This window comes from Phalacrocorax carbo, chromosome 16 (genome assembly GCF_963921805.1).
Source record: "Phalacrocorax carbo chromosome 16, bPhaCar2.1, whole genome shotgun sequence".
Lineage (NCBI taxonomy): Eukaryota > Metazoa > Chordata > Aves > Suliformes > Phalacrocoracidae > Phalacrocorax > Phalacrocorax carbo.
The window spans coordinates 13847686-13870301 of NC_087528.1; the positions used below are offsets into that span (position 1 = coordinate 13847686).

The 22616-nt window shown below is 44.8% G+C and overlaps 1 protein-coding gene across 1 annotated transcript; it reads left to right on the forward strand.

Annotated features, from left to right (window-relative positions):
• The first annotated feature begins 2930 nt into the window (after positions 1–2930).
• On the forward strand, positions 2931–22611 carry LOC104040927 (myosin heavy chain, skeletal muscle, adult-like). The gene is made up of 40 exons (XM_064467257.1): positions 2931–2976; positions 3173–3220; positions 4467–4709; positions 4797–4940; positions 5269–5425; positions 5981–6008; positions 6106–6217; positions 6314–6406; positions 6529–6592; positions 6685–6783; positions 6885–6988; positions 7078–7216; positions 8179–8297; positions 8396–8545; positions 9066–9236; positions 10659–10968; positions 11078–11148; positions 12688–12775; positions 12870–12987; positions 13265–13388; positions 13846–13982; positions 14073–14328; positions 15726–15968; positions 16079–16255; positions 16341–16486; positions 16574–16664; positions 16753–17142; positions 17376–17502; positions 17589–17707; positions 18011–18207; positions 18591–18774; positions 18861–19026; positions 19199–19323; positions 19511–19819; positions 19920–20123; positions 20417–20542; positions 20637–20807; positions 20894–20998; positions 21138–21233; positions 22322–22611. Exons 3-40 carry the CDS (start codon positions 4503–4505, stop codon positions 22472–22474), a joined length of 5820 nt encoding a protein of 1939 aa, XP_064323327.1. The 5' UTR covers positions 2931–2976; positions 3173–3220; positions 4467–4502; the 3' UTR covers positions 22475–22611.
• Positions 22612–22616: the final 5 nt, after the last annotated feature.

Here is a 22616-nt window from a genome sequence, read left to right on the forward strand (position 1 = left end):
GTCCCCTCCTTGGTCAAGAATGATAGTCACTGGGCTGCTGGACACCACGTGGCTCCCCAGCACCCTGGGACTCAGGTGCAAAAGCCCCTCCGAGCAATGTCTGCTGGCCCTATGCTGGCACCAGTTGCACTCTGGGTCCCTCTGGAGGGAGTTGCCCCCACCATCATCACCCCATGGTGATGCAGCCCTGTGCCCACCATTTCCCACTGGCTGTCTCCGGGCCTCTCCTGGGCAGGCTGTTTCCATCAGCCTCCCCATGCCCTGAGCATGGTGCCCAGCGGTAGGTTCTGAATTTGGGCTCCAGAAAAGTGGGCACTGCAGTGCTGCAGCTCTCCTTGGAATGGGATTTACAAGCACAGGACAGTGCCTGATGCTGGATATTACATCAGATCCATGCACCATCGATGCACGTGTTATCCACTGAGCTCTTTTAATAGCCAAAATGCCAATGACCAGGGGAAGAATGTGTTCAAATCTGACAGGATTTAAAGCAGCTCACATGACAGTGCCCTCTTCCTAAAACTAGATCAGTCTCTCTCCAGGACTACCAGCAAATCCCCCTTCTCCCCCACTCTGTCAGCATTGTACAGGCATGCCTGCCACCCCCAATGCTCTGATAAAGGTATCACTGCGGGTTTTTTAATTGTGCAATGGTGTATGTATGCAAGATGTTTGTGATGAAATGGAAGTGCTGGACTGAGAATGTATTGGGGCTAGAGCATCTGGGACTGCATGCTGAGGTGATGTATTTGTGCATATGTCCAATTATTTGTACAGGTATGGCTGAATAGAGGATTTTTCTATCAGTTGTAGGTAGGAAAAAGACCTGTGGGGGCCATTCCTAGATCAGAGTTATCTTCCCTAAGGTTATAGACATGGGAACACCTGGATAAGCTAAGAAGTTGCCAGCAAAGGAAGGGGGCACCTTTTGCTCACTGGCACCGACCTACAGATCAGAAGTCTCAGCAGGTATAATCCCTCATATAGAACAAGCTGGTGCACAGAGTCACAACAACATTTCTTCGAGAATCTCCTACTTATTTGCAATCTGAACTGTGTACAGAGAGGCACACATGCACCTGTGACACACATATGTGTGTGTATGTGCGTGTGCACTCTTCCTGATATCCCTAAAGCCACCTCACATCCCTGTCAGAGGCACTAGCTTAAAAAGGCCAGGTAGAACCCAGCCCCTCACAGCTGCAGTGTTTGGCTGACCATCCTGCTGTGCCTGTAACTCTCAGTATTTACTGTTACACATTTTTCACTTCCGCTTTCAGGATCTTACCATCACAACTGCCAAAAAAGTTATTAATAATGACCAACCTGATAGCCTTCTACGATGGCATGACTGGCTGGGTAGACAAAAGGAGAGCAGAGCAGTGGATGTTGTTTACCTGGGCTTCAGCAAGGCTTTTGAGACTGTCTCCCATAATATCCTCACAGGCAAGCTAAGGAAGCGTGAGCTGGATGAGAGGACGGTGAGGTGGATTGAGAACTGCCTCAACCACAGAGCTCAGAGGGTCATGATCAACGGGGCAGAGTCTGGCTGGAGGCCTGTCACTAGCGGTGTTCCCCAGGGGTCTGTGCTGGGGCCAGTCCTGTTCCATATATCCATCAATGACCTGGACGAAGAGAAAGAGCATCCCCTCAGCAAGGTCGCTGACGATCCCAAGCTGGGAGGGGTGGCTGATACACCAGAGGCTGTGCTGGCACCCAGCGAGAGCTGGGCAGGCTGGAGAGCTGGGCCCAGGGGAACCTCAGGGAATTCAACGGGAGCCAGTGCAGGGTCCTGCCCCTGGGGAGGAACAGCCCCCCGCACCAGCACAGGCTGGGGGGGACCTGCTGGAAAGCGGCTCTGCTGAGAGGCCCTGGGGGTGCTGGGGGGCAGCGAGGTGACCCTGAGCCAGCACCGGGCCCTTGGGGCCAAGGGGGCCAGCGGTGTCCTGGGGTGCATGGAAAGGAGTGTGGCCAGTAGGGCGAGGGAGGTTCTCCTCCCCCTCTGCTCTGCCCCAGTGAGGCCACATCTGGGGGGCTGCATCCAGTTCTGGGCCCCCCAGGTCAAGAAGGGGAGGTAACTGCTGGAGCAAGGCCAGCGCAGAGCTGCCAAGGTGATCAGGGGCTGGGGCATCTCCCTTGTGAGGAAAGGCTGAGAGACCTGGGCTTGTTCAGCCTGGAGAAGAGAAGCCTGAGGGGGGTCTCATCAATGCTTATAAATACCTGAAGGGCGGGTGTCAGGGGGATGGGGCCGGGCTCTTTCCAGCGGTGCCCAACGCCAGGCCAAGGGGCCACGGGCACAAGCTGGAACACGGGAAGCTCCCCCTGAACATGAGGACAAACCCCTTCCCTGTGCGGGTGCCAGAGCAGGGGCACAGGCTGCCCAGAGAGGCTGTGGGGTCCCTTCCCTGGAGACATTCACCCCCCGCCTGGACGCGGCCCTGTGCCCCTGCTCTGGGGGTGCCTGCTCAAGCAGGGGTTTGGATGGGATGATGTCCAGAGGGCCCTTCCAAGCTCCACCATTCTGTGATTCTGTGATTCTGTGAATGCTAATTTATCTTTTAACATCCTGTTTTATCTATTGTACAGCTGGGGTATTTGCGGTGCAGGCATACCAAGCAATCCACTCTGGGTCATACAGTGAGTCGGTGGGAAAGCCAGCAATAGAATCCATAAGTCCTGTATCCAAGTTCTCCAAGTGCCTTGACTAGTCCAGATTCCCTCCTTAACACCCTTGTCAGATTGTTTATAGGAGATGTATTCATATAGTCAGTAAGACATCAAAATTTTCTAATTATATCTAGTCATGTCAAATGACAATTATGCCCTTAGTTCAGTTTGCCAGACAATGCTTTACCAAAGAAGGTTTGCCAAAAATGTTTTGACCGAAGAAAGAGAGGGCATCTGTAGCATCTGCAGACTAGATCGTATAAAATGTCCCTGCGACCAGTCTGCCCTGGCTCCACGGAAAGCTTCAAGGTAAGTGAATGGGGTCCGCAGGCTTGCAGGAAGGGGATGTTACATGCCACAACATTCCTGCTGCCTCCCGAGCTCACTTCCAGGAGGGGACTGAATTTCTCAGCTCAGGCTTTAAATCTGCTTTCAAGGCACCTGCACATTTTCACTGTGGATTTCTGTGCAGCATAAGTAGGGAGTTGCCATTTCTGTTTTACAGCACTGAGCAGCTGCCAGCCTGCAAGCCCCCTGTCTGGAATCACAAGAGGTAAGAATCTTATTTATTAACTCTTGGAGGGCAGAGAAGGATCCTTTTGGGTGGGATTTCTGGAAGGGTCACTGCTCCACCCTATGTTTTCAAACCTAGTGTGATTACAGTAGAAGGTGGTGGGGTGCCCAAGGTTTTCAGGTGGCTGCGTTTGAAGTCTCTTGCCACTGATGGCAGACTAGAAAATCCCTACGGGGAAATTATTCACTTCTGCTTAACTGACCTACCAGGATCAAGGTGTACTGGCTTTGCTGTGGCAGCAGCAGAACCCGAGATGACCACAGCAGGAAAAAGTGCAAAATTCTGCATTCTGCCTAAGAATGCATGAATTAATAAATCATCTGAGAACAGAGACCTTCTAACCACCTTAGTAAAATGCCAGAGCTCTCAGATACACATTTTCTTACTCCAGACAAAAAAAAAAATTACCTAAGGAATAAAGAGGGAATAAATTTTACTAATGTAGCTAGAGAATTTTCCTATGCAGTGGGATAAATTTAGCTACCTACATGTTTAATAAAGCATCTGAAGAAATATTCTTATTTTTTTAAAGTTTTGAGAACTCACCTGTTCCTAAATTTTTTTTCGGGAAGTATTTATTTGAGATCTTAATATAGGCTTGGAAATTCCAATTTCAATGTTCAAATTGTATTTCACCCAAGTCAGAACTTTGGGGCTGAAATTATTTAGATACTGTACTGAAGAATGACAAATGCATACAACAAATTAAATTATGGCAGACTATTAAAAGGTCACATAGTCTGCCCTTTCCTTTCAGTTGACAACTTCATTAGCAAAATTAATTTCGCACTGTCTTTCTGTTACCATTATATTTGATAGGTAAGTGTCTCACAGGTTCAGTGTTTTCCAAGACTGCAGGCTGCCTAAACTACAGTTTTTCAGAAATAGTACTTCACTGTTCATCCTTTTAACAAAACCTCCTGACTGCATTTCTATTCCTGATAGTGATGTCTTAGTGAAACCTATTCAGCAAATTCACTCTTATCTTACAGACACAGTATTCTTAAAAGAACCAGACCCACAGTTCTGAAAGGTGATTAAAAGTTGCTCCCCTAAATGTTTGAAGACCTGGACTACATCAATGAAAATTAAGTCTCTAGTTAGCTCATTATAGATGTTCCAAATACTCAGAATATGAAGAGAAACCAAGGCAGAGGATATAAATTTTTTCCAATCTTACAGAATACATGGAAATAATCAGTGCCATATTGTTCCCTCACATTAGAGTCCTCTGCTGACATACCTTTGGTAAAGCGCAGCCATGGCCTCTGCAGACTCTGAGATGGCTGTTTTTGGGGAGGCGGCTCCTTACCTCCGAAAGTCAGAAAAGGAGAGAATCGCGGCCCAGAACAAGCCTTTTGATGCCAAGACATCAGTCTTTGTGGCTCATCCTAAAGAATCCTTTGTGAAAGGGACAATCCAGAGCAGGGAATCAGGGAAGGTCACTGTCAAGACCGAAGCAGGAGAGGTGAGGAAAATTCAAGATTCAGATCAGCATTTGATGCCCACTCTGAGCTTTTAGCTGACATATATAGATCTTTCATTTCCTTGGCAGACCCTGACTGTGAAGGATGATCAGGTGTTTCCCATGAACCCTCCCAAGTATGATAAAATCGAGGACATGGCCATGATGACCCACCTCCACGAACCCGCTGTGCTGTACAACCTCAAAGAGCGTTATGCAGCCTGGATGATCTACGTAAGTAGCAACAGAAGGAGATGAGTCCTGCTTTTGAGGAGTTGAAGACACCTTCCAGTGTCTCTCAAGAGCTACCTGACTTTTTCTTTTTCTGTTTATTTCTTTCCTGCACATGTTTTCCTCTTGCTGTCTACATCCTCTCCTTCTTCTTCCTTCCCGATTTCACCTTTCCTTGTCATATGGTACATCTCACCCATTCTCTGATAGGTCATTCTTCCACTTTATTTTCCTTCACTACCCTGGTCTCCCCAGAACATCATTTGCCTCTTCCTTATCTGCAATTCTCCTCAGATCTCCAAAATCATCGTTCTGTCCCCCTTCCCTACAGACCTACTCGGGTCTCTTCTGTGTCACTGTCAACCCCTACAAGTGGCTGCCGGTGTACAACCCGGAGGTGGTGTTGGCCTACCGAGGCAAGAAGCGCCAGGAGGCCCCTCCACACATCTTCTCCATCTCTGACAACGCCTACCAGTTCATGCTGACTGGTGAGTTGCTTGACCTGCCTCACAGCAATCTAAACCAAATAGCCCACTGATCTCAGTGGAGCTTGTGACAAGTCAGCTAAAAACATCACAGAGATGCGTGAAAGAACTTGATTGAGTTATGCAGAAATAAATTTCAAGTGAAACTGACCCAGAAGCGTGCATGGACTTGGCATGGTCTATTACTTGCACTTTATTCTACTCTCTCCCACTGCAGAAATAGTACTTGCCATAGTTTGTTACTTTTTTTCACTGATAGGAAAGAAAAATTATTATTACATATAAACTACTATTTTGAACACAGGTAGGCAATTTCATTAGATTTCTTGATAAGAATTTTGTGAAGGGCAAGTGGGTACACTGCTTGTGTGAGGACCACATGCCTCTGGCAGCTCTATGCATCCATTATACTTACTACTGTTAGGACCTGGAAGGGAACTGTGTACTCTTGGACTTTCTGTAGAAGCCCCAACTTACATTTACAGCTTTACTTCTCATTCAGTTCAGTGTTGCCCAGGTCAACTGCTAACACTATCTTTCATTCTGCCTCTTTCACAGATCGCGAGAACCAGTCGATCCTGATCACGTACGTACACTCCCTGCTCGGGTCCCTGAGGGGCTGCCGGGTGCCAGGGGACCTCCTGCCTGACCACACGCTCTCTGCTTCTCTCTTTGTTTGGCAGCGGAGAATCCGGTGCAGGGAAGACTGTGAACACAAAGCGTGTCATCCAGTACTTTGCAACAATTGCAGCGAGTGGTGAGAAGAAGAAGGAGGAGCAGTCTGGCAAAATGCAGGTAAATTAACAGAGAGTGTCTTGAAGGAATGCTTTCCTCTGTTCCTGGCATAATTTCTGGAAGTGATAACCAGCAATAATTATTGTCATCCCGCAGGGAACGCTTGAGGATCAAATCATCAGCGCCAACCCACTGCTGGAGGCCTTTGGAAACGCCAAGACCGTGAGGAATGACAACTCCTCACGCTTTGTAAGTTGCTGCTTTGGACAAAATCCCTTCTTGTTATAACAGTAGTGATGGGCTTGTGATATTATTACATAAGGATTGTCAATGAAATGCATTTAGGTTGAAATACATCTTCTCCTTAACAGGGCAAATTCATCAGAATCCACTTTGGAGCCACAGGCAAACTGGCTTCTGCTGACATTGAAACTTGTAAGAGGCTCCCCTGGCCTGACCCCGGTCCTTGCCAACTTCCCAGCCCCATCTGCCTTCCTGTGCCTAACTCTTCCTACCTTGCTTGCCAGATCTGCTGGAGAAGTCCAGAGTCACTTTCCAGCTCAAGGCAGAAAGAAGCTACCACATATTTTATCAGGTCACGTCCAACAAGAAGCCAGAGCTAATTGGTAAGAAGCATGACTGAGCTTTTTGGAGGAAGATCACTGAACAACATTTACCTACATTATAAAAACAATGAAATTTAACCCATGAGCACATTTGTTTTCAGAAATGCTGCTCATCACCACCAACCCATATGACTACCCTTTTGTGAGTCAAGGTGAGATCACTGTTCCCAGCATTGATGACAAGGAGGAGCTGATGGCTACAGATGTAAGTGCCTTACAAAAGAGGTCAACAGGCACAGGTTATATATTACATCACAACATGCAAATATTTGACTTTGCCTGATCTATTAACAGAGTGCCATTGACATCCTGGGCTTCACGGCTGATGAAAAGACAGCCATCTACAAGCTGACAGGGGCTGTCATGCACTATGGGAACCTGAAGTTCAAGCAGAAACCAAGAGAGGAGCAGGCAGAGCCCGATGGCACAGAAGGTATTATCAAACTCAATAACTAACCCTTCTGTGAGCCACTATGGATGTGGAAGACAGCAAAAGTTGTTCTGTGTTGGACTTTAAGATCCCAAGGAAAACAGTGAGCCAGAAAAAAACCTGTCCCTTGTCCTCTTCTCGGTACATCAAGTTCCCCGATCTGAGGCTGTTTGTATCTTATGCTACGAACAATAAATAGTTTAAACTGTCCTTTATACACTTCCAGGAAGTCATTAGCAATGGATGTCCTACCTGTAACATTATTAGTCAAATCGTTGTTGGAATAAGGCCTGCAATGTGAAACAGCCAAGTGGTTCAGCTCTGCAAGGATGGGGGACCATGGTCCCATTCACTCTCACCTTTGAGATGCTCAGGGAACTCTGTGTGAGAGGTGTATTTGATTACTCTCCTTTGTTGGTGCAGGACCTATAAATCATGTCTCCAGCTCTCTGAGCAATGGCTCTTCTTACTAAGGGACTAGGCAGAAGGTAGGAAGTACCATAGGTAAAAGGATGAATCCGAGTGAGTTTTACTGAACATCAGAAACCAAAGCTCAGAAAAGGTTGTAGATTCTGGAGCTGAAAAAGAACAGAGAGCTCCTCTCTGTGTTCCACCCTAAACATTGGGTGGTTTTGATCACCCAAAGAAAGATTAGTGCCTGACCTGTCACTGCAGCTCCTGAGCTATGGGTGTACTGCAAGCTGCAGCTTTCAATTTTGTGCAAGGAGATTTTTGAAAATTTCATTACTTTCTACATGCTTCAGTGAAGATTTTAAAACACAGATTCTTTTTAGCAAAGCTCAATCTGCATAATGATGTCTTTGATGTTACCAGGATTCTCTCTATGAGAGTCTGCTGAAAGATTTTAAAGAACAGAAATCTGAACCCCGCAGCCTTTAGAGAATGCTCCATGATTCAAAGTCTATGTGACAGTAAATTCTGCCTTTTTTCCTCTGTGTTTTTAGTTGCTGACAAGGCTGCCTACCTGATGGGTCTGAATTCAGCTGACATGCTCAAGGCACTGTGCTACCCCCGAGTCAAGGTTGGGAATGAATATGTGACCAAAGGTCAAACTGCACAGCAGGTAAGAAACATAGTAACCTAGAACCATATTTTGAATTAAGATCCTTTTGATTCTCCTCTGCTCCATATGGTAACTCCAGACATCTGTTTTTCTTATAGGTGCACAATGCAGTGGGTGCTCTGGCAAAGGCTGTCTATGAGAGGATGTTCTTGTGGATGGTTGTTCGCATCAACCAACAGCTGGACACTAAACAACCCAGACAGTACTTCATTGGTGTCCTGGACATTGCTGGCTTTGAGATCTTTGATGTAAGTAACAAAGATTTGGTAAGAGCTATTTGGAGGTGAGAACTGGATGTTAATGTCACTCTGAGACATATGTTAAAAGAAGATGTAAATCACATAATTGTTTGCAGCTATTTGTCTTTTTTTTTGCCATGAAGTAAAAAGGACTTGTCTTCCTTCAAGATGTGCAAACTCAAAAGTACAGAATGGTCCAGTCAGAAAAGTTCCTTAGTTTAAATGATCAAGGACAAGACAGTATAAAAACATATATATCACCATAGGCCTAAGCTTGGGTTTCTTTCCCTGTAATTTGCTCTCAGACTATACAGGAAATATATTTTACCTTCATATTTTTATCAATCAAAAAAAATTCCTTGCGGCAAATGATTTGATACATTTCTCCATTTTGTTATGTAGACATAAAGCAGAATGAAGAAATGCACAGACTTGAAGCCAAGATAACTGCATTCCTTAATTTAAAGGATGAGGTTTTGCAATTATTGTAGCATCTTGCAAATATGGGTCTTGCTTATTTTGTTTCCAGTTTAACAGCTTTGAGCAGCTGTGCATCAACTTCACCAATGAGAAACTGCAACAGTTCTTCAACCACCACATGTTCGTGCTGGAGCAGGAGGAGTACAAGAAGGAAGGAATTGAGTGGACATTCATTGACTTTGGGATGGACCTGGCTGCCTGCATTGAGCTCATTGAGAAGGTATCCTTCCTGTTCAGGTGCATTGCATGCGTGGAAATTCTGTAATTACGTGGTCTTATTTTTCAAAGGGATCTTCTATGTTCATGTCCAAGTATTCAGCTTTTGTTATTCAAAATTCCTTGCCCTGCAGTTTATTTTTTCTGTCAGGTGAACCATGAAGAAGGTTTCACACAGCTTTGTGGCAGCAAACCTGTACTGATCTAGTTTCAATGGCCAAAAAATTGTTAAACTCCCAATAAGAGTGTTCTTCCAAAACAGCTAAAGTCAGTTTCCAGGTGTGCATGTCCTCCTCAACTTTCAACTCTAGCAGACTTGTGCTTGTACAGCAGAATAACTGTATCTTTGTAAAATTAACATAGAAGATGGACCTACATAACTGTCAGCACACAATTGCACTTACATGTGCATCATTTGACTGACAATGAGAAGACAGTCACACTGCACATGAGATGAAAAGTTCAGTGGCTGGCAGGATTGATAAGTAGTTAGAATCACAGGATCACAGAACTGAGGTTTGAAGGCAGCTCTGGAGATCACTTAGTCAAACACCCTTGTTCAAGGCAAGGTCAGCTAGAGCAGGTTGCTCAGGACCATATCCAGTTGGATTTTGAATATTTCCAAGGGTGGAGGCTCCACAGATACTCTGGGGAACCTGTTCCAACTTTTCATACTGAAGAAGCTTTTTTCTTCTGTTTAAATGGAATTTTGCATATTTCAATTCATGCCTGTTCCATCTTGTCCTGTCACTGGACACTGCTGAGAATACTGTAGCTCTGTCTTCTCTGTCCCCTCCCATAAGGTATTTATACACGTTGATAAGATCCCCCCCAGAGCCTTCTCTTTTCCAGGCTGAACAATCCCCTCTCTCTCAGCTTCTCCTTGTATGTCAGATGTTACACTCATTTTAAATATCTTCGTGGCTTGTCACTGCGCTCACTGTACTATGTCCACATTTCTGTTGTACTGGGGAGCCAAGAACTGCACACAGCACTCCAGCTGTTTCTCAGCAGAGCTGAGTAGAGGAGAAGGATCACCTCCCTTGAGCTGCTGGCAACTCTTTTAATGCAGCCCAGGATGCATTGGTTGCCCTTGCCACAAGGTTGCATTGTTGGCTCATGTTCAATTTGTCTAAGATATCCGTGTGTGTTTTGAGTCCCTCTGGGTAAGAAGGTAGTGCTCTGATTTTATAAAACATGTTCTCGACACAAAATAAATGAATTTCCATTAATCTTTGTGATTAATTTAGTATTAAAAAATGTAAATATCAATATGTTTAATCTCACATTCTAGCAGAAAATGTAATTGTATAGTAATCTTTGCTGATGTGTATCTCAGTCTGTGTTCCACTGCTCTGTCGAGGTAAAGGTTATTATTGTCCTGAAAATTAAATTACAATCTGTCTCCCTTGTGAATTTTTTCCAGCCCATGGGCATCTTCTCCATCCTGGAAGAGGAGTGCATGTTCCCCAAGGCAACTGACACCTCTTTCAAGAACAAGCTCTATGACCAGCATCTCGGCAAGTCTGGCAACTTCCAGAAGCCCAAGCCTACAAAAGGCAAAACTGAGGCCCACTTCTCCCTGATACACTACGCTGGTACAGTAGATTACAACATCACTGGCTGGCTTGAGAAGAACAAGGACCCTCTGAATGAAACTGTCATCGGGTTGTACCAGAAATCATCACTGAAAACATTGGCCTTACTCTTTGCCAACTATGGTGGAGCAGAAGCAGGTTGGTTCTATGAATCCCATGTTTTCACTGATGTACAGCTTACAAGCAGGAATCATAAAAGGCAAAAGTAAAAATCTAAAATTTGTTTTATTTATTTGCAATTTTGCAGAGGCTAGTGCTGGCAAGAAAGGTGGCAAGAAGAAGGGTTCTTCCTTCCAGACTGTCTCAGCTCTTTTCCGGGTACAGTAGAGAGTTCACTATTTCTGCCTAAGATCAGTAAACCCATCATTTAAAACAGCTAGTCTTTTTTTTTTTTTTTTTTTTTTTTTTTTGGCTTAGTTTTGTTACAAGACCCTGAAGTTCTTGGGCCATATTTTCCACTGTAACGTATTTATGCTCCATTCCACCAAATGTACAACTTTTCTTTTTGTCCACTTGTCTCAAGATAAAATTTCCAGACAGAGGAATGTCTTACAGAAAACTTCTAAAATATTCCTAACATATACGAGATTTCCTTCAGATGCCCACCTCTGGCTTTAGGACCTTTCATTGTCCTTTAGCAACATTGTTCCCACTGGTCTGGAGGATGACCTGTTTGCTCTGTTTATTTCTTGGGTTTTTCTCCATGATTCAGGGATAAATCTCTTACAGTTGAAATACCATCACTCCTTAGATTACGGATTTTTAAGATGTCAGACACTTGGATTTTCTTTGTCACAACCAAGACTTGCTGCCTGGCTGCTCCATACACTTCTGTCAGGTGGAATACCTAGTGTCTCCTGAGGTTATTCATTATCATATTCATCCTTGTTTTAGGACTCCCTTCTTGATATAGTCTAATTTCTTCTACATATCTGCTGTCATATGATTCTTGATCACCTGACAGCCTCTAGCCAGTGCTCTGAAACAGGACATGGGTGTGTATGTATATGCCCCAAGAAAAATAATTGTAGCTCTAGTGCCTTGGCCTTGCAAATGGGAATGTATCATTCAAAAATAATGCAATAAGCCTATGTTTAAAGGTCATAAGACTTTAAGAGGTAATGTTATAGGAGAAATATTATTTGCTGCAGTTGGGTTGCATTTCTGTTGTGTCTTCAAACTCTCTTCCACTACTCCTTTTGTTTAGACGTGTCAGTGCTTAGTCATCTTAATGTTTTGGCCGTTTATTTTACATACTCTGAGAAGTCCTCTGGAGGCACCTGCTTCCCTCCACTAACTATAGGCAGCAATTATCTATAAATAAGTAGACAGATATTAATTACAAATCAAGGCTGGGATTCATCTCACCTTATTCTCATCTTACCTTACAAGATAAACATGTAATCTAGACATATAAAACTCATCTTGTCATTTTTGTTCCTTTTGCTTTCAGTGGGGAAAACAGGAAGGTTCTATGTAGTGTGCTCCATATGACCTATCTTAAATGCCTACTGTAGTACACTTCAAACTGCCTCACAGAGGTACCAGTTTATCTCTCTGTGTACATCCAAGGGAAGAAGGATAAGATTTCTAATGATTCCACTAGAGTCAGAGCAATGTATTAAAATTTTAAGCTGAAGAGTATGGTATTTCCTGTACATTAGTCAGAAGAACTTTATACATTAAGTTAATAATGGCAAAGATCTGTGGAAAATCAGAAAAACTGGTGCAGGGGGCTTCCTTTCAGGATTCTGCAAGCTAATTTTTGTCTGACATCTCATTATCTCATTTCAGAGGACTTGGTGCTTATAGAAAATTACATTTGCTAATATAAACTTTTGTTAATGACTCTCCCAGGAGAATTTAAACAAGCTGATGACCAATCTGCGAAGCACCCACCCCCATTTTGTACGCTGCATCATCCCAAATGAAACAAAAACACCTGGTAAGAGACTCACATGTAGAAGGTTTTCAGTATGGTGCAGGTTTTCCGTCTGTATTACAGAATACAACGTATATTTATGCTCTGAAATTGCTAGGTGCCATGGAGCATGAACTAGTGCTTCACCAGCTGAGGTGTAACGGTGTGCTGGAAGGCATCAGAATTTGCAGGAAAGGATTTCCCAACAGAGTCCTGTATGCAGATTTTAAACAGAGGTGAGACTTCTTCCCCTTACTGGATTGTTTTGTCCATCTTGAGTAGCTTGTGAATTAAATTTCTCCTCTGGTGACTAAAGCCTTCTCTAAAGTTTATGTTTAGCAGCACTGTTATGTTCTCAACAGTTCACAGTTCTTAGGCTTTCTTGCAGAGTACTAACCAATTGGTCTCAACAACAGACGTCTTCATATTCATAGAATCATAGAATCATTTAGGTTGGAAAAGACCCTTTAACGTCATCAAGTCCAACGCCAGTCCTTCCATTTTTTCCCCCAGATACAAAGTATTAAATGCCAGTGCTATCCCAGAGGGACAGTTCATTGACAGCAAGAAGGCTTGTGAGAAACTTCTTGGATCAATTGATATAGACCACACCCAGTACAAATTCGGTCACACCAAGGTACAAGATCTGTTTGTTTCAAGTACTACGTGGTTTTGGTTTGCACGGTTTAAGAACAATACTCAGATTATCCAGATAGTATGTAAAATGATCAAATAGTGTATTTAAAAGAAATGAACTAAGTAATTATTGACTGAACACTTGAATAAAACTGAAATTCATTACCATAGGATGGTTTAGTTAAGGGTTAATTAAGGGTCCTAATTTAAGACAAAGTTGTCGAATAAAAGAATCAATGGTTAATAAAAACAAAGGCAAAATGTCTGGCTATGATAGTTCCTCAAATGCAGGTAACTGGACACTTGGAGATATAAAAGAGGCTCTGTCACTACATACATTCTTTGTGCTTTTGCTCTTTCTCTTAACTTCCCATATTATCTGACATGGGGGACAGGGTACCGGGCTACACTGAACAACAAGCACATATACTGCACCTACTTTCTTATTCTTACCTAAGGTGTTCTTCAAAGCTGGGCTGATAGGCCTCCTGGAGGAGATGAGGGATGAGAAGCTGGCACAGCTCATCACCCGCACACAGGCCAGGTGCAGGGGCTTCCTGATGAGAGTGGAGTACCAGAGAATGGTGGAGAGGAGGTAGGCATTTCTTCAAATTAGGTTCACTATATTTGGCTTATTGTGTCATCATGGTCTAAATATTTAATATTAATTTGACTTACCTTTCAGAGAGTCCATTTTCTGCATCCAGTACAACATTCGTGCATTCATGAACGTGAAGCACTGGCCCTGGATGAAGCTGTTCTTCAAGATCAAGCCCTTGCTGAAGAGTGCAGAATCTGAGAAGGAGATGGCCAACATGAAACAAGAGTTTGAGAAAACCAAGGAAGAGCTTGCAAAGTCTGAGGCAAAGAGGAAAGAGCTGGAGGAGAAAATGGTGAAACTGGTGCAGGAGAAAAATGACCTGCAGCTCCAAGTACAGGCGGTGAGTGCTACGAGTGTGCCTCATCCTAACGGAACTGTGATTATCAGGCTGGTATTTACAACTACATTTTCAAAAGACACATAGAAATCACAATTTAATTCAATTCAATTGTACTTCATTAAGTGAAGCCCTTAAAAATATAACTAGCTTCAGTAAGGAGTGTCAGGAAGCTGTAGTCAAGGTATTACATGGGTGAGTCTTCTATGGTGTATGCTGAGGTCTCTATCATTTACACTGTTGAACTGCATCAGAGCAATCAAGAAACTTTACTTTTATTAGTATAATATCTGATCTTCTAGTAGTTTTTGTCTATGTCTCCAAAACTGAGTATGCCTAATCCTTATACACGCATGATTAGGAATTCTTAGGACAAGTTAAGAGGACATTTCTTTGATGTCTTTATTCTCCAATTAAACATGAAAACTTTCTTTCAGTGTAAGCAGTCGCTTAGCTGTTACAAACATTACTATATTGTAATATGGAAATAACTGAGAAAAAGCAGATTTTAATATTCTAACTCACCCTCCTAAATCACTCAGAATCACTACACAACATTATGTGGTATATCTGCAGTGTTGTAATTCTGTGGTTTCTAAATTAAGTCATTCACAGAATAGAAATGGTACAGTATCCCCAGTGTAATACTTTGCAGCATATGTGACATATAGGAAAATTTACATGCCCAATTTTTAAAGAATTTGACTGCAAAAAGATTACAATATCCACTGACTGCTAAAATTATAATTTTTCTTTCATATTATTTCTGCTAGACTAGAACTTTGGACAAAGTATAAAAAATACCACAGGAAATCTGTTGCAAAAAAAAAGCCCAGATACCAAATTTCCAGAAACTTGATTTCTTCTTAGCTGATGAGGGTGTTGCAAAGTAAAGCTATAGCTGCTAGATGCTGAGCATTTTTGGCCCATGGTGACAAAAATCTAAATCAGAAACAGTTGCTCCAAAAAGACAGTAGGGTGGAAAAAGAAATATAGGAATGATGTAAACATATACTGTTTCTTTGGTATATATATCTATTTTGGCATGTGGTTATCACTCAAAACTGAATAAATGTGGTAGATACTCCTATGCTTAAACCAAAATTTATGTACTTTGTTCTAATGTTCGATATTATGAGAAAATATTGGATACTATACCTAGCACACATGTAAATACGTGGGCGTTCTTGCGGATTGAAAAGAATTATATTTGGTTTTAGCTTTCAAAACTGTCTGTTTCAAAATCAACAGTATAAAATAAATTCTAAATTATATTTCATCCAGTTGGAACATAAACCAAATCATTAACTAAAAATTTGCTATTCAGGACTTTAAACTATGAAGGTAAACATCACGATATTCCCTCAAAAACATCCCTAGAAAAGTAATTTTTCCACCAGGAAGCTGATGCTTTGGCTGATGCTGAGGAAAGATGTGACCAGCTCATCAAAACCAAAATCCAGCTGGAAGCTAAAGTTAAAGAAGTGACTGAAAGAGCCGAGGATGAGGAGGAAATTAATGCTGAGCTGACAGCCAAGAAGAGGAAACTGGAGGATGAATGTTCAGAGCTGAAGAAAGATATTGATGACCTTGAGTTAACGCTGGCCAAGGTTGAGAAGGAAAAGCATGCCACTGAAAACAAGGTATAAAGCACAACCTGTCCCTCTCACTCCAGAAGAGACCTCTGTTTTGTCATACAGTATAAAGTTTTAAACAACATTTTTTGTCTTCACTTCCTCCCTTCTCCTCAAAGGTAAAAAACCTCACAGAGGAGATGGCAGCCCTGGACGAGACCATTGTCAAGCTGACAAAAGAGAAGAAAGCCCTCCAAGAGGCCCATCAGCAGACACTGGATGACCTGCAGGCAGAAGAGGACAAAGTCAATACGCTGACCAAAGCTAAGACCAAGCTGGAGCAGCAAGTGGACGATGTAAGCACGCAGGCATAGAGCAAGGACAGGACAGGTATGGAGTGAGACGTGGCTGGCAGAGCACTGATGGTCTTGTTCTGTTTAGCTGGAGGGGTCCCTGGAGCAAGAGAAGAAACTGCGCATGGACCTTGAGAGAGCCAAGAGGAAACTCGAAGGAGACCTGAAGCTGGCCCATGACAGCATAATGGACTTGGAAAATGATAAGCAGCAGCTGGACGAGAAACTGAAGAAGTGAGTGTGTCTGTGGGGCACCTCAGTGCTGGGCTGGGGCGCTTGTCTTTGTCCTTTGAGCTCTAAGACGGTTTGCTTTGCCCAAAGGAAAGACTTTGAAATCAGCCAGATCCAGAGCAAAATTGAGGATGAGCAACTTCTGGGGATCCAGTTACAGAAGAAGATCAAGGAGCTGCAGGCAAGTCTGTGTCCCTTCCCCTCTCTCACCCAGTCTCGGCTCAGGTAGGAGGAGGGCCTGGGTGCAAAGGGTCCCTAATGTTCCCCAGGCTCGTATTGAGGAACTGGAGGAGGAAATTGAGGCAGAGCGAACCTCTCGGGCAAAAGCAGAGAAGCATCGGGCTGACCTCTCGAGGGAGCTAGAGGAGATCAGCGAGCGCTTGGAGGAAGCAGGAGGGGCTACGGCAGCTCAGATTGAGATGAACAAGAAGCGTGAGGCAGAATTTCAGAAGATGCGCCGCGACCTCGAAGAGGCCACGCTGCAGCACGAAGCGACGGCTGCCACTCTGCGGAAGAAGCATGCGGACAGCACCGCTGAGCTTGGGGAGCAGATCGACAACCTGCAACGGGTGAAGCAGAAGCTGGAGAAGGAGAAGAGTGAGCTGAAGATGGAGATTGACGACTTGGCCAGCAACATGGAGTCCGTCTCCAAGGCCAAGGTACGCAAATACTTTTATTAGTAATATGAAGATAATGTAATACTTTTGGTTTTAAAAATCTTATTCAACTATCATCAGGTTATAAGATAAGTGTTTTCTCCAAATCTAATGTATAGAACTGTGGGCTCATAGTCCCAAGATATGTGAACCGCGTCTTCTGGACATATTTTCGTACTCTAGCTAAGGCAGAATCAAGGTGTTAACTATTTTTTCTACATGTGATTGACACCTAGGCAAACCTGGAAAAGATGTGCCGTACTCTGGAAGACCAGCTAAGTGAATTTAAAACAAAGGAGGAGCAGAATCAGCGCATGATCAGTGACCTCAGTGCTCAAAGAGCTCGTCTGCAGACAGAATCTGGTATGGCACTCTAGTCTGGATATGGTAGAAACCCCTAAATTACTCTCCTAGCCGTTCAAATATTTTCTTAATTACAAATTTTCCAGGTGAATATGCACGCCAGGTGGAGGAAAAAGATGCTTTAATTTCTCAGCTGTCTAGAGGGAAGCAGGCTTTCACCCAGCAGATTGAAGAATTGAAGCGTCAACTAGAGGAAGAGATAAAGGTGAGGATATCGCAGGTTACATATGAAATAAATATTTTACATCATATTGGTTTTGATGCAGCATTCAAGAGTTCAAAATGTAATCTAATTAAAAGTTCAAGACATCCCATTAGGTCATGCAATCGAGGCCCTATCAGTGCAGGACTCCCAGGTTTTTGCATTGTATCAGACCTTGGCTTTTAATTCTTTTTCATGCAGTCAGTTAATCACTATTTCTCTGAGATATATTCCAGTGTCTATGTGTCAGTAAGAGAAAATTTCCCAGACTACATTACCTACTTACTGCAATCTTTTTACCACCAGGCCAAGAACGCCCTGGCCCACGCCTTGCAGTCTGCTCGCCACGACTGTGACTTGCTCCGGGAACAGTATGAGGAGGAGCAGGAAGCCAAGGGGGAGCTGCAGCGCGCCCTGTCCAAGGCCAACAGCGAAGTGGCCCAGTGGAGAACCAAATACGAGACAGACGCTATTCAGCGCACAGAGGAGCTGGAGGAGGCCAAGTACGTGGGAATATGGGGAAGGCTGGCAGAAATCAATAAGGGATATCGGAAGAGACCACTGAGATACTGAGATGTGAAAGCCTAGTAGTGGGTTGAGGAGGAGTTATATGAAACAGGAATATGTACTATTAGGGGTGTGGTTTTTGAAAAACGCAAAGAAATTGCATGTCAAAAAATGCAGGAGAAAGGCCATGTGTGGTGTGGGCAGTCAGCTAGCTAGGCCCTGGGGAAAGAAAAAGGGAAGAAAAATGACTGGCTGAGATAGGTTCTGCACCATGTGCATGGGGACCAATTACTACCAAGGGCCTCAGCCCTGTGCTGAAAATGAATAAACTATGTCCATTTCAGTCCTCATGTTATGAGCTCTTCTAACCACCTCCCAGGAAGAAGCTGGCACAGCGCCTGCAGGATGCAGAGGAACACGTTGAAGCTGTGAATGCCAAATGTGCCTCCCTGGAAAAGACAAAGCAGAGGCTGCAGAATGAAGTGGAGGACTTGATGATTGATGTGGAGCGATCGAACGCTGCCTGTGCAGCTCTGGATAAGAAGCAGAAGAACTTTGACAAGGTCTGTTGGGCTCCAGATGTGGGGTTCCTGGGCAGAGCATCCCCTCCTGATTGCCACATCCATACCGAGGTCCTCTTTCTCTTCAGATCCTGGCAGAATGGAAGCAGAAGTATGAGGAAACGCAGGCTGAGCTGGAAGCCTCCCAGAAGGAGTCTCGCTCTCTCAGCACGGAGCTCTTTAAGATGAAGAATGCCTATGAGGAGTCCTTGGACCACCTGGAAACGCTGAAGCGTGAGAACAAGAACTTGCAGCGTAAGTCCCTGGCCCTCTGCTGCTGGCAGGGCTTTCCCACGATCCACCACTACCCACCGCTCCACAGGGGCCTGTGCCTCCAGCTCTGCACAGATGCCTGTCACCGTGGTGTGGCAGGGCCCTTCCCATTCTGCTCTGGGCCTGACCGTGCCGTGGGTCTTTGTTTGCACAGAGGAGATTTCCGACCTCACGGAGCAGATTGCGGAGGGAGGAAAGGCGATTCATGAGCTGGAGAAAGTCAAGAAGCAGATTGAGCAGGAGAAGTCTGAAATTCAGGCTGCCTTGGAGGAAGCTGAGGTACATGCCCGTAATCACTGGTGTCTGCGCTAAAAATATGAGCAATGTGGAAATATGGCTAGAAGCCACCTGGTCACCCTCTGTTCTGGCTGGGGATTTCCTCAGGTTTCCTGAAATATTTTGTAATTACCTAGAAAACAAGGAGTAGCTGTATCGATGTTACAAGTGTTTGTGTCCACTTGTGCAGGCCTCCCTAGAACACGAAGAGGGGAAGATCCTGCGCCTCCAGCTTGAGCTCAACCAGGTGAAGTCTGAGATTGACAGGAAGATAGCAGAGAAAGATGAGGAGATCGACCAGCTGAAGAGAAACCACCTCAGAATTGTGGAGTCCTTGCAGAGCAGCCTGGATGCTGAGATCAGGAGCAGGAATGAGGCCTTGCGGCTGAAGAAGAAGATGGAGGGAGACCTGAATGAAATGGAGATCCAGCTGAGCCACGCCAACCGCGTGGCTGCAGAGGCACAAAAGAACCTGAGAAACACACAGGCGGTGCTCAAGGTCCGTTCAGCAAAGCTACAGGCAGGCAAAGGACATCCCTGACATGTTTGGCAGCCAAGCTCACGCTTTTGCCTTGCACTTTCTCTTGTCTCTTTTACAGGATACCCAGATACACTTGGACGATGCTCTCCGGACACAGGAGGACCTGAAGGAGCAGGTGGCCATGGTGGAGCGCAGGGCAAACCTCTTGCAGGCTGAAATTGAGGAGCTACGGGCAGCCCTGGAGCAGACGGAGCGGTCAAGGAAAGTGGCTGAGCAGGAGCTCCTGGATGCCACTGAACGTGTGCAGCTCCTCCACACCCAGGTAAGGGTGTGGAGCCAAACGTAGTTTGGTTGACACATAACAAACACGGAGGGCTGCTATCTAGCAGAGGATATGGCAGGACAGTGGTCTAGGGTGGCTTCTCTACTGCTATCCACAAGAGAAGCATGCTCGGAGCCCATCAGCTGAGCCCACCACTCACATTTTGTGAACAACCTTTTTAAAAAGAATTCCAGATTTTGAATGGCCAGCTTGAAGAGTAAAGACTTGGTTGAGGCTGTAGGTTTGGTATTGCAGGCCTCAGAATACAAGTCTTGCAATCTCTCTTTGCGCAGAACACCAGCTTGATCAACACCAAGAAGAAGCTGGAAACAGACATTGCCCAAATTCAGGGTGAAATGGAGGATACGATCCAGGAAGCCCGCAATGCTGAAGAGAAGGCCAAGAAGGCCATCACAGATGTGAGTCGGGGGGCTCCTATCACTGCTTCAGCTAAGTGCCTTCTCCCCAAAGAGTCTCCAGCTCCAAAGGGCTTTGACCCTTTGCTCTCCTCAGGCAGCCATGATGGCCGAAGAGCTGAAGAAGGAGCAGGACACCAGCGCCCACCTGGAGAGGATGAAGAAGAACCTGGACCAGACGGTGAAGGACCTGCAGCACCGCCTGGATGAAGCTGAGCAGTTGGCGCTGAAAGGAGGCAAGAAGCAAATCCAGAAGCTGGAGGCCAGAGTGCGTAGGGCTGGTATTCGTGCACGTGCAAGCCTGTCACGTGAGCAGCCAGCGGGGAAGCTCCAAAGATGGGCCTCTCATTGCAGGTGCGGGAGCTGGAAGGGGAGGTTGATGCTGAGCAGAAGCGCAGCGCTGAGGCCGTGAAGGGCGTGCGCAAGTACGAGAGGAGGGTGAAGGAGCTGACCTACCAGGTAAGGCAGGAGGCCTCCTTGGGCTGACATACTCTCTCCTGGGAAGTAAAAATGTTTGTACTTGATTGCCAAGAGGAACTGCTAACTCACATGGTGGGGAAACCTGCTCGTTCTGTTTCCTGTTTGCCAATGGCTTTAGTCTGAGGAAGACCGCAAGAATATTCTGAGGCTGCAGGATCTGGTGGACAAGCTGCAGATGAAGGTCAAATCCTACAAGAGGCAGTCTGAAGAAGCTGTAAGTATCACTTTGAGGCCTTGGCAAGAAACATTTTCCAAGTGGGTAGCAAGGTCACTGAGCAGATTAATATAAGAAACTTGGATATGGCCACTGGTCAATTATGGAGGCCTTCAGGTTCTTTGAAGTGCTTATAAATTAGCCTAGCCTGTGATAATTCAATCAATAAGCTAATAAGAAGCCTAACAAGGACAAGGGCACATAACATTTTTTTTGCATTTGAACATCAATGTAGTCTGTAAGAAGGATTTCTTATTAATAATACTGATAGTACAATATAATAAGTTTTAAAAATCACATATTTTCAGAATTTTAAAATTAATAAAATTAATGTTTCATAAAGATGCCTGTGACCCTTGTAACTTAGAGAAGCTTGGTAGTAATGTGGTAGTAAGTGTCCTGGCAAAACTCCAGAATTCTGTGCCTAGGAACACAGAAAATATTCCATAAGAATTCCTGATTCAGCATACACTCATCTACTGCAGGGAATTCAAAATTCTGAATACAGCCAGGGCAATCTGAACAGCTAGACAAGGTGTTAGAATTACACTCCCAAGCCATATTGTACAGTGAATTTAGAATTCTGCAAGCATCCTGTGCCTTTTTCTGGGCATGCTGTAATCAGGGATGAACTGAGGGAAAGCCTGCAGCCCCTGAATTTATGAATGTGTGAGCATGGCTTCTTTGCTGCTTCAGACAGCCCAGAAAGGACAAGGGCTATGGTCTCAGATAAAGGGATCTGTGAGAGGGAAACTAAGGAGAACTCATGGACTCACTGTCTCTTAAAGAAATTCCTAACGCCATTCAAGGTCTGCAGAGGTAGCTAAACATTAATACCAGAGCTAACAAAATTTCCAGCTGCCCAGTTTGTTTCCTTGCCAAATTCCAGAGCATAATTGTGTTCAAACCCTGTTATATGCTCTGCCTACAATGAATCTTCTGAAAAGAGGAGGACGAGGTCTGAGTGAGGCTTATGTGCAGGAAGTGGTGGGTGGAGACAGAGTGTAGTACCTTCCCCCAGGGAAGGTGCGGGAGGAGTGAAACCCGTGCCCTGGGCTCCTCACCACCGACTCCCTCTCCCCTCACAGGAGGAGCTGTCCAATGTCAACCTCTCCAAGTTCCGCAAGATCCAGCACGAGCTGGAGGAAGCCGAGGAGCGGGCTGACATTGCAGAGTCGCAGGTCAACAAGCTCCGAGCAAGGAGCCGGGAGTTTCATAGGAAGATAGAAGAGGAAGAGTGAGGATGCCATGAGGCAACAAAGTGACCTGAGGGCTGCACAAAATGTGAACCTCTTGGTCACTTTCTTATGTTATTAGTCTTTGTACCCATGCCAATATCTAGAGAATAAAGACCGTAGATTCCTCTGCATATACACTATGAAC

What these genes read in the sequence shown, in the direction of transcription:
- LOC104040927 (XM_064467257.1), top strand. Translation starts at nt 4,503, where the DNA reads ATGGCCTCTGCAGACTCTGAGATGGCTGTTTTTGGGGAGGCGGCTCCT. An exon ending in CAAGAAGCCAGAGCTAATTG is followed by an intron (nt 6,784 to 6,884) that starts GTAAGAAGCATG and finishes ATTTGTTTTCAG; the next exon opens with AAATGCTGCTCATCACCACC. An exon ending in TCCAGAAGCTGGAGGCCAGA is followed by an intron (nt 20,808 to 20,893) that starts GTGCGTAGGGCT and finishes CTCTCATTGCAG; the next exon opens with GTGCGGGAGCTGGAAGGGGA.